At 46.9% G+C, this 12,208-nt stretch overlaps 1 protein-coding gene across 3 annotated transcripts in view; it reads right to left on the reverse strand.

The window, feature by feature from the left end:
• adap2 (ArfGAP with dual PH domains 2) overlaps window positions 1-9,885 on the reverse strand; it is a 43,259-nt gene extending 33,374 nt beyond the window's left edge. For all 3 annotated transcript variants that reach the window (XM_072242461.1, XM_072242460.1, XM_072242458.1), the window contains exon 1: window positions 9,394-9,885. In XM_072242461.1, the coding sequence (XP_072098562.1) occupies window positions 9,394-9,481 (88 nt within the window). In that variant the 5' untranslated portion in view covers window positions 9,482-9,885. The remainder of the gene's footprint in view (window positions 1-9,393) is intronic.
• Window positions 9,886-12,208: the final 2,323 nt, after the last annotated feature.

The following is a 12,208-nucleotide window of genomic DNA, read 5'->3' on the forward strand; positions in this document are numbered from 1 at the left end:
CCAGAGGTTGGTGATTCTGTGGAATTCGTTGCCACAGGCCAAGACATTGGGTATATTTAAGGCAGAAGTTGATAGATTCTTGATTAGTCAGGGCATGAAGGGATACGGGGAGAAGGCAGGAGATTGGGGCTGAGAGGGAAAATGGATCAGCCATGATGAAATGGCGGAGCGGATTCAATGGGCCAAATGGCCTAATTCTGCTCCTATATCTCGTGGCCTTAAATACGTCATTTGCGTCAATGACCGACATGGTCCGAAGATGTGCTGGGGGCAGCCCACAAGTGTCACCCCTCTTCCGGCACCAACATAGCGTGCATACAATTCACTAACCCTGACCTGTACACATTTGGACTCTGGGAGGAAACCGGAGCACCCGGAGGAAACCCACATGTTCACGGGGAGAGTGTGCAAACTCCTTACAGGAGAGTGGCGGGAATCAAACCTGGGATGGTACTGTCTAGCTTTGCACCAACCACTGCGATACCGCAACGCCCTGTGGTGCCACGGAAAAGAAATGCTCGGATGGTTAAACCAGTTACTTCAAGAGCAGTTTGCACTGGACTTTGTAGCCCAAGAGCGCAGCCAAGGGCAAGTGGACCTTGCGTTGGTCACCGTGACGCTGCCTCACTAGGCCAGCAACGTCAGCTCAGTCCTCACCCCTGTCACTGCCTGTGGGGCTTGCAGCTTATTCCTCGCTGGGAAGGTGGCAGACGCTGGGGAGGGGGAAGTTAAAGGGAATATTTACAGTGAAAATCTCTGAGGGAATGGGAATCACAATCGGCTTTGTTATTACTAGAACAGCTATAAAACCTAGAACAGCACAGTACAGGCCCTTCGGCCCACAATGTTGTGCTGACCCTTTAATCTACTCCAAAATCAATCTAACCCTTCCCTCACACATAACCCTCCAATTTTCTTTCATCCATGTGCCTCTCTAAGAGATTATTAAATATCCTTAAAGTATCTGCCTCTACTACTACCTCTGGTAGGGCATTCATACACCCACCAGTCTCTGTACAAAAAACTTACCTCTAACTTCTCCCCCATACTTTCCTCTAATCACCTTAAAACTATGCCCCCTCATACTTGCCATTTCCACCCTGGGGAAAAGATCTCTGGCTGCCCACTCGATCGATGCCTCTTATCTTTTATTTTAAGAACATAGAACAATACAGCATATTGCAGACCCTTTGGCCCAGAATATTGTGCTAGCCTTTTAATCTACTCCAAGATCAATCTAACACTTCCCTTCCACATAACTCTCGATTTTTCTATCATCCACGTGTCTATCTAAGAGTCAAAGTTGAATATCTTGTCAGACCAGAATCCAGTTTATCAGGTTTATGTGAAATTTTAAACACAAGTGATTCTGTAGATATTTCTTTCATTTTATATTTGCACAGTCTGTTGTCTTTTGCACACTGGTCTTTCATTGAATCTATAACAGATATTTTGCTATTATGAATTTATGGAGTATGCCCACAAGAAAAATGAATCTCAGGGCTGTATATGGTGGCATGTATGTACTTTGATCATCAATTTACTTTGAACTTGAACTTTGAGATGCTGGAAATCTTGAGCAAAACACAAAAGGTGCTGGAGGAACTCAGTAGGTCAGGCAGGAGAACCAGAATGGAGAATAGAAAAAGACAGAAAATAGGAGAGGAGAGGTGAGAATTTACTGGAAGTTGGAGTAATCGATGTTGATGTCATCAGGTTGGAATTATGTTAATTAGCCCCACATCAAACAAGGTACCAACAGCTAAACTTTGTACTCCTCAGGTTCAGATTTATTTATCACATGTACATCGAAACATCCAGTGAAATGTGTCACTTGTGTTAACTACCAGCACAGTCCGAGGACGTGCTGGGGGGCAGCCTGCAAGTGTTGCCATACACTCCAGTCAAATCAAGTCAAGTTTATTCTCATTTGACTCTATACATGTATATAACGCATGCAACCATATACTATATGGTTAGATAGTGAAGAGTTAGATAGAGCTCTTAAGAGTTAGATGGAGCTCTTAATGATAGCGGAGTCAAGGGATATGGGAAGAAGACAGGAACAGGGGCCTGATTGTGGATGATCAGCCATGATCACAGTGAATGGTGGTGCTGGCTCGAAGAGCCGAATGGCCTACTCCTGCACCTATTGTCTATTGTCTGTATATAGGAATAAGACACTGTTTCTCCAAATCAAGGTGTAAAACACAGTAGTACTCATAACACACATAACACATGATAACTTATGAAGGATAAAACCTACAGATAAATCACACATAAATAACCAACTAAAGTACATTAATATTAAATATTTTGAGGTATGGAACAGATTAACCAACGACACTTCGAATACGATGTGGCCAGGAGATCAGAAACCTAAATTGAACAACATTGACATTATTTTCCCTCCGCGATCCAGGAAGATTACCGGACCAGACTAGATTTTCCTTCCAAGGTCCATGAGGGTTATTGGACCAGACTAGTTTTTGTTGCAGCTTATCAATCATGGTCACAGGAATATATGCTCGTTGGTAACTGGGATAGTTAGAGAGTCAGCCCTCATGACATTAATCTTGGCCGTCTGGATCACTGTTCTCAGAGCTTTTAGACCATTTGTGTGAATTAGTTTGTTTCAACAAAGAAGTTTGAACCTCCAGAGGTATTTCTCAGTTACAATGTCCTCCCAGTGTAAATGTGTACCTCACTAGATCTGTTTTTTCAGATTCAGATTCAAAGGGCTGATAAACGGCTGATGGAATTTAATGCAGACAAGTACGAGGTTTTTCACTTCAGTAGGGCCAATCTGCATTGGTCTTTCACAGTGAACGGTCGGGCACTGAGGAGTGCGGTAGCGAAAAGGGATCTGGGAATGCAGGTCCGTAACTCATTGGAAGGGACATCACAGGCAGATAGGGTCATAAAGAAAGCTTTTGGCACATTGGCCTTCATAAATCAGAGTACCTAGGACAAGAGTTGAGATGTTATGCCGAAATTGTATAAGACATTGGTGAGACCTAATTTGGAGTATTTTTGTGCAGTTTTGGTCACCTATCTTCAGGAAGCATGTATTCAAGATTGAAAGAGTGCAGAGCAAATTTATAAAGATGTTGCCAGGACCCAAGGACATGAGTTAGAGGGAAAGGTTGAATAGGTTCGGACTTTAATCCCTGGAACATAGAAGTTTGAGGGAAGATTTGATAGAGGTATACACAATTCTGAGGGGTATAGACAGGGTAAATGCAAGCATGCTTTTTCCACTAAGGTTGGGTGGGACTACAACCAGAGGTTATGGGTGAAGGGTCGAAGGTGAAAAGTTTAAGGGGAACATGAAGGGAAACATCTTCACTCAGAGAGTCATGAGAGTGTGGAACGAGCTGCCAGTGCAAGTGGTGCATGCAATTTCGATTTCAATGTTTCAGAGGAGTTTGGATAGGTACATGATGGGAGGGGTGTGGATGGGTATGGAGGGCTTTGGTCCTGGTGCAGGTCACTGGGATTAGGCAGTTTAAATAGCTCAACCTGGAATAGATGGGCTGAAGGGCCTGCTTCTGTGCTGTGGTTTTCTGGAACACTATTTACCACATATACGTGGAAACAAACAGTGAAATGGGTCATTTACGTTAACCAACACAACCTAAGGATGTGCTGGGGGCAGCCCACAAGATAAGAGTGTAAATGTTGAACTTAATGATGCCAATCCACCAAGAGCACCACAACCTTGCCCTGGTTTGGAGGCTTGCGTGCCTCAGTGACCCGGAGAGCGATGCTGGCTGGAGTCAGGGCTTGAGGCTTTGGCCCATGCCAGAAAGGTCAATGGGTAGAGGCCAGACTAAGAGTGGCGCACCACTCCTCCAGGATCAGTGTTGCTGCCCAAAATACCAACAGCATAATAGGCAGCAAGCAAGCAAGCAAGCATCATTGTTATTGAAATTACTAAATTGCCCGTGCTACGAGTATAAAAACTTCACGGATTTGAGGAAGGATCTTGAAGAGGATATCTGCTTGTCATGGTGAACAAAGATTTTCCTATCCACCGGTTTCCCATGACTTAGTCAGAGTCATAATGTACGGGGCAGTGGACTGATTCAGAAAGCTGACGTGTGTGAGTCAGCGGGTTGCTGCATGATGGGTCAACAATGAAAACTCCGCTAATCCGGCTCCCGATGTTCGGACATCCCAAAGGTCTTGCGTATCCGTCCTGAGTAGGAGCTGTGATCAGGTCTGGAAGACCAGGGGTCAGGAATGTGGGGCCAGAGATCGAGATTTCCTGATCACCTTAAATTCACTGGGTGCAATAGAAATATATTGTACTGCTGTGTAACAGTTAAAGAAATACTGTAATTGTTCAGAACATCGACCAGTCAGCATATCTAAGACCATAAAACGTAGGAGCAGAATTAGGCCATTTGGTCAATCAGGTCTGGACCACCATTCCATCATGGCTGATTTATTATCCCTCTCAACCCCATTCTTCTGCCTTCTCCCCTAACCTTTGATACCCTTACTAATCAGGAACCAATCAAAAACTTCTGTAGATGTACCATGGAGAGCATTCTGACAGGCTGCATCACTGTCTGGTATTGGGGGGGTGGGGGGTGCTACTGCACAGGACCGAAAGAAGCTGCAGAGGGTTGTAAATCTAGTCAGCTCCATCTTGGGTACTAGCCTACAAAGTTCCCAGGACATCTTCAGGGATTGGTGTCTCAGAAAGGCAGCGTCCATTTTTCAGGACCCCCAGCACCCAGGGCATGCCCTTTTCTCACTGTCTATATACATACTCTGTAATTGATTTACTTATTTATTTATCTTTATTTTTTTCCCTTCTAGATTATGTATTGCATTGAACTGCTGCTGCTAAGTTAACAAATTTCACAACACATGCTGGTGATAATAAACCTGATTCTGATTCAACTTCCAATGGGATGGTATCTCTCTTCACATTGAGGGTTACGCAGAGAACTCAAAAGGGAAGTTTGGAAGAACAGGTTTCATTGAAACTTATTGAATATTGGAAGGTCTGGATCGAGTGGATGTGGACAGGATGTTTCCTATAGCAGGAGTGCACAACCTCAGACTAGAGCAGAGGTTCCCAACCTGGGGTCTACAGACCCCTCGGTTAATGGCATTAAAAAGGGTGGAAACTCCTGGACTAGAGGGACTTCCATTTAGAACAGAGATGAAGAGGAATTTCTTTAGCAAAAGGGTGGTGAGTCTGTGGAATTCATTGCCACAGGTGGCTGTGGAGGCCAAGTCATTGGGTATATTTAAAACGGCAGTTAGTCAGGGTGTCAAAGGTTATGGGGAGAAGGCCAGAAAGTGGAGTTGAGAGGGATAATAAGTCAGCTGTGAAGAAATGGTGGAGCAGACTCATTGGGCCAAATTGCCTAATTCTGTTCCTCTGTCTTATGGAAACACTTGAAGGGACAGTTAGTTCAAGAGGCTAAAGAGTTACTCAGTGAGGTAGGGGTTGAGGAGGAGGCTGAGAAGGAGGGAGATTTAAGGAGAAGAACTGGAGCCATGTCTTCCTGTGAAGGAGCAATTAAATTCAGGGATGACCGGGAGTCTTGAAGGGTGGAAGGCAGGGATCAAGGGAGGATGTTGTAGGCTGGAGAAGAAGTTAGAGGAGGGAAGGGTCAGAGGGGATTTGAAAAATTGTGGTGAGGACTTTACAGAAGTATCTCTGGCTCAAGACTGATGGTTAAACAGATCTCAGGTCAAGTTTCAGATATAGGCTGCAGACTGCTCCCTCTAAGCTGTGCGGGTGTGCAGCCGCACAGCGACTAAAATGCTTCCACACACATAGCTTTTGTTGCCACCCTGCTGGAATTGGACACAGCCAGATAAAGTTTACGAAATGTGAAGGATTTTCTTTGTTGTACTGTTTTTCATGATACCCTTCAATTAATAAATAAAATCAAAAGTATGAGATTTTCCAATTTTCAGTCTAAATATTTACAGTAAGCATATTACAAAAAAAAAATCATTGAAAGTGCCGAGCAGTTTTCAGGCTGGGTAAAAATTTCCTGCTCAGATCAATGGTTGGTCCATGCAACTGTAAAAATGTCAGAGGGGACGTTGCTGCAGAGGCCATTTACCTTGTGCGCAGTTCCAGTTGCGCCACTGCAGAAAGGATGTGGAGAGCGACATAGGAGGTTTGCCAGGATGCTGTCTAGATTTGAAAGCATGCACAAAAGGGAAAGATTGGCCAAACAGCAAATGCAAAGTGCTGGAGGAACTCAGCAGGTCAGGCAGCATCTACAGAGGGGAATCAGCAGTCGACATTTTGAGCCTTGACCCTTCATCAGGACTGGAAAGGGAGGGGGAAGAAGCCAGAATGAGAAGGGGGGGGAGGGAGGTGAAGGAGAACAAGCTGGCAGGTGATGGGTGAGACCAGGTGGGTGGGGGAGGAGGATGAAGTGAGAAGGTACGAGGTGACAGGTGGAAGAGGTAAAAGGCTGAAGAAGAAGGAGAAGTTAGACAAACTTGGGTTGTTTTCTCTGAGTGGCAGAAGCTCTGGGAGATCTGATGAAGGTTTATAAGATTATGAGAGGGAAAGATAGGGTAGGCAGCTGTGGTATCATTTTTCCCAGGTTGAATAGCAGAGGACATGCATTTAAGGTGAATAGGGGAAAGCTCAGAAAAGATGTGAGAGGCAAGTTGTTTTTTTTTTACACAGAGAGGGAGGCAGATACGACAGGTGTTTGGAAAGAAAGGGAATAGGAAGCTGTGGATCACATATGGGCAGAAGAGATTTGCTTACATTTGGCAATGTAAACATGAGGAAGTCTGCAGATGCTGGAAATTCAAGCAACACACATCAAAGTTGCTGGTGAACGCAGCAGGCCAGGACAGGACGAAGGGTCTCGACCCGAAACGTCAACTGTACCTCTTCCTAGAGATGCTGCCTGGCCTGCTGCATTCACCAGCAACTTTGATGTGTGTTACTTACATTTGGCACTGGGTCTGGTATAAATATCAGTGGAGAAATGTTGGGTTGGTCTAAATGATACAATCACTCCTCTTTCTTCTCAATTTGCAGGGACAAGCTCACCTTAGCCCCACCCCATTTTCACTGTGGGTTTTATTTGATGCCAATCTGGAATAAGTTTGGCTTTCCAGTAGCTTTGTGCTGTGGGTCCTTGCCCAGCCGGGACTGGCCTGCCCTCTTTTCATTACCGCCACCCGGGAAGAGTACGGGAGTCTGAAGACCAGCACTCAGAGTTACGGAACAGCTTAGATGATTGAACATTACAGCACAGTACAGGCCCTTCGGCCCATGATGTTATACTGACTTTTCTACCTTCTTGAAGATCAATCTAACCCTTCCCTCCCACACAGCCCTCCATTTTTCTATCATCCAGGTCAAGTCACTTTTTATTGTCATTTCAACCATAACCGCTGGTACAGAACATAGTAAAAATGAGACAACGTTTTTCAGGACCATGGTGCTACATGAAACAATACAAAAACTACACTGAACTACGTAAGAAAAAAACACAAAAACTACACTAGACTACAGACCTACCCAGAACTGCATGAAGTGCACAAAACAGTGCAGACATTACAATAAATTATAAACAAGACAATAGGCACAGTTGAGGGCAGTAGGTTGGTGTCAGTCCGGGCTCTGGGTATTGAGGAGTCTGATGGCTTGGGGGAAGAAACTGTTACATAGTCTGGTCGTGAGAGCCCGAATACTTCGCTGCCTTTTGCCAGATGGCAGGAGGGAGAAGAGTTTGTATGAGGGGTGCGTGGGGTCCTTCATAATGCTGTTTGCTTTACGGATGCAGCGTGTGGTGTAAATATCTGTGATGGCGGGAAGAGAGACCCCAATGATCTTCTCAGCTGACCTCGCTATCCACTGCAGGGTCTTGTGATCCGAGACGGTACAATTTCCGAACCAGGCAGTGATGCAGCTGCTCAGGATGCTCTCAATACAACCTCTGCAGAATGTGGTGAGGATGGGGGGTGGGAGATGGACTTTTCTCGGCCTTCGCAGAAAGTAGAGACACTGCCAGGCTTTCTTTGCTATGGAGCTGGTGTTGAGGGACCAGGTGCCTATCTAAGAGTTTCTTAAATACCTCTGATGTATCTGCCTCTCCCCCACCCCTGGTAAATGTCTCTAATGTATCTGCCTCTCCCCCACCCCTGGTAAATGTCCCTAATGTATCTGCCTCTCCCCCACCCCTAGTAAATGTCCCCAATGTATCTGCCTCTCCCCCACCCCTGGTAAATGTCCCCAATGTATCTGCCTCTCCCCCACCCCTGGTAAATGTCCCCAATGTATCTGCCTCTTCCCCACCCCTGGTAAATGTCCCTAATGTATCTGCCTCTTCCCCACTCCTGGTAAATGTCCCTAATGTATCTGCCTCTCCCCCTCTCCCCTACCCCTGGTAAATGTCCCTAATGTATCTGCCTCTCCCCCACCCCTGGTAAATGTCCCCAATGTATCTGCCTCTCCCCCACCCCTGGTAAATGTCCCTAATGTATCTGCCTCTCCCCCACCCCTGGTAAATGTCCCCAGTGTATCTGCCTCTCCCCCACCCCTGGTAAATGTCCCCAATGTATCTGCCTCTCCCCCACCCCTGGTAAATGTCCCTAATGTATCTGCCTCTTCTCCCCCCCCCCCCGCAGCACATTCTACGCATCTTCCACTTTCTGTAAAAAAAAATCCCCCTTAACTTTCCACCAATCGCCCTAAAATTAAAGGTGTCACTTCAAACTTCTCTGTGTTGTTAAACTGGGCAGGTGCGAGCTACCCACGATTAGCGCCTCAGATACCTTAAGAAGCTGGCACCCGTCATGTAGGACCCTCAACACACCACACCGCACCCCCCCAGGACGAGCGCTCTTCCCTTTATACCATCGGGGGCAGGTACAGGAGCCTGAAGACCCACACTCAACGTTTTAGGAACAGCTTCTTCCCCTCCGCCGTCACATTTCTGAGCGGTCCTTAAACACGACCGCAATATTTTTGCGCTGTTTATGTTTTCCATCGCAGTTTACTTGGACAGTTTTATGTATTTCACTGTACTGCTACCGCAAACCAACAAATTCCACAGCTGATGTCACCTGATTTCGCCCTGTGCCGGGAAACTAATCACAACTTCCATTTCATCCATCTAGATTGAATGCAGGTAGATGTGGAGAGTATCGCGCGGAAGGGTCGTGCTGTATCTTGTCAAGTGTGAGAATGTTGACCAGTTAATGCAATTGCGTTCCGGTACCTGTCAGAGCAGCCGGCCGGCGCGTCCCTACCTGCCGCCCCGCAGCCGGCCGGCGCGTCCCTACCTGCCGCCCCGCAGCCGGCCGGCGCGTCCCTACCTGCCGCCCCGCAGCCGGCCGGCGCGTCCTTACCTGCCGCCCCGCAGCCGGCCGGCGCGTCCTTACCTGCTGCCCCGCAGTCGGCGCACTGGCTGTTCTCTCCCTGCCTCGCCAGGTCCAGGAGAACCCTCTTATTTCTGTCCCAGTCAGTCATAGCGTCAGAAGCAGGTGAAGTCCTCGGCGACTTGAGAAGGACTTTGCGGAACCCAGGTCGGGAATTGAACCAGCTCCTCTCCAGTCCGTGCGCTCTCTCTCTCTCTCTCGCTCGCTCGCTCGCTCACTCTCTCCTCTGGAGCAGCTCGAACTTCAGCAGACACACCCCGGGCCGCTGCGCGGTCCCCGTCGCCAGGACACGCTTACCAAAGGGATTTCCCCTCTTGATATCAACCCTCCCGATTTCCTTCTTTGGAGGGACTTTTGCTCGGGGATTCTGCTGTGGGGCGGAGACCGAGCCAGTCAAGGTGTAATCGGGAGCGGGCCGCTTTCTTGCAGTTGATCACCACAGTGTGGCCGCTGGTCAAAGACAGAACGCCAGTCTGGCCTTTGCGTCTGTGCGCCGCGTCCTGGCGGCGGGGAGATTTAACATTCCAGATTGCGTAATGTCACTTCCAGTAGGAGAACGAAATGATTGTTACTCCGCATCCGATGCAGCACAAAAAAGAAAGATAATACAGGACACAATAATAATTTTTAAATCCTCAATAAATATGAATCCACCTCACCCCTTCCGGAGACGGCTGCAGGTTCCATGGGCTCGGTTTTAGAACATGGACCATCTAACAGTACAGCACAGTACGGGCTCTTCGGCCCACAATGTTATGCTGACCCCTTAACCTGCTCTAAGATCGATCTTTCCCTTCCTTCCCCACATAGCTCTCCATTTTTTTCTATCACCCGTGTCTCTAAAATGTCCCTAATGTATCCGCCACCATCCCCAGCAGCGCTATCAGCGCTATCAATCTGTGTTTAAAAAAAACCTGCCCTCAGGTATTGTCAGAAAGTTCAGAGAGGGTGCCGAGGAGATTTACCAGGCATCCGTTGGTCTTGTGAGACCATGGATTTGTGCCTTGGAAGGTTTCCACAGCGCAGGCCTGGGCAAGGTTGTATGGAAGACCAGCAGTTGCCCATGCTGCAAGTCTCCCCTCTCCATGACACCGATGTTGTCCAAGGGAAGGGCATTAGGACCCATACAGCTTGGCACCAGTGTCGTCGCAGAGCAATGTGTGGTTAAGTGCCTTGCTCAAGGACACAACGCGTTCCCTCGGCTGGGGCTCGAACTGTCGACCTCCAGATCACTAGGCCAATGCCTTAACCACTTGGCCACGCGCCAACACAGATTTACCAGGATGCTGCCTGGATTGGAGAGCACGACTTGGGTGGATGGGTCGATTGAGCTAGGACTTTTCTCTTTGGAGTGAAGGAGGACGAGAGGTGACTTGATAGAGGTGTACGAGATGATAAGAAGCACAGACAGAGTGGACAGCCAGGGGCTTTTTCCCGGGCCAGGAATGGCTAATACCAAAGGGGCATAACTTTAAGGTGAAAAGTACAGGAGGGATGTACAGGAGTTAAGCCCAGATCTTTGTCATTGGAACTGAAACCCACTGAACCAATATTTTGGGAAGGAGATTGCCATACAATTTCACAATTGCACTAGTGTCAATTGGAAAGCACTAGGGGTCATTCATTCCCTGTCTGGCTGTCCCCCTGCATGCAGTGTCTGATAAAGACCATTGTTTAGACCAGAAGACCATATGATAGAAGATCACTATTAGGACATTCAGCCAGCGAGTCATCTACGCCAATCAAGGCCGATTTTTAAAAACTCCATTCTCCTGCCTTTTACCCATAATCCATTCCTTACCTTTACCAGTCAGGAACCTATCAGTCTCTGCCTTAGACACACCCAATGACTTAACCTCAACAGTCGTCCGTGGCAATGAATTGCACAGATTTACCACCCTCTGACTGAAGAAATTCCTCCTCATCTCTGTCCTTAAGAGACATCCCTTCAATCTAAGACCGTGCCCTCTGATTGCCATACAATTTCACAGCCAGAGCAAATGGAGAAAGTCGATTCCAGGCTCATTTCGTAACTACCCTCACCGTCTCATCGTCACCTGTACAGGAAGAACTGGTTTAAAAGACAAAGTTTCTATGGTGTGAACTTAATTATTTGAAGGAGACTTCTTTTTTTTTTGAAAAACTCTGTAGCACCCCCGAAGTATTACAAGTTACAAGAAATGGGTTTGAGTTGAAACAAAGAGGAGAAGTCTGGGACCTGCAACAGCAGGTTCAAGAACAGCTATTTCCCTTCAACCATTCGCTTCTTGAAACCCTAATTGCTACAGATTAGCAACATGATGAGCATTTAGATCACTTGGCTATCGTAAAACACGTACTAAATGTGCCTTGGGCTGTGTGTGACCTTTGGTACGGTGTTTTGTACCCGGGCTTTGGAGTAACTCTGTCTCGTTTGCCTGTATTCATGGATATTCATGTACGTCTGAATGCAATTAAACTTGAACTCGTATTAAAGAGGACTTGGTTTTTAATTGTATTCTTTCTTGTACACATTGTATATAATTTAACGAGTGTTTTCTTTGTGAATGCTGTTTATACAGAATGGTGCTACGCATGTGCCCATCATGCTCCTGCAAGTCAGTTTTTTGATGGCAGAATATAGTATTAATGGTAAGACTCTAGGATGTGTGGAGGATCAGAGGGATCTTGGGTCCGAGTCCATAGGACACTCAAAGCTGCTGCACAGGTTGACTGTAGTTAAGAAGGGATACGGTGCATTGGCCTTCATCAACTGTTTGATTGAGTTCAAGAGCTGAGAGGTAATGTTACAGCTATATAGGACCCTGGTCAGACCCCA

The sequence above is a fragment of the Mobula birostris genome, chromosome 24 (genome assembly GCF_030028105.1).
Source record: "Mobula birostris isolate sMobBir1 chromosome 24, sMobBir1.hap1, whole genome shotgun sequence".
NCBI lineage: Eukaryota > Metazoa > Chordata > Chondrichthyes > Myliobatiformes > Myliobatidae > Mobula > Mobula birostris.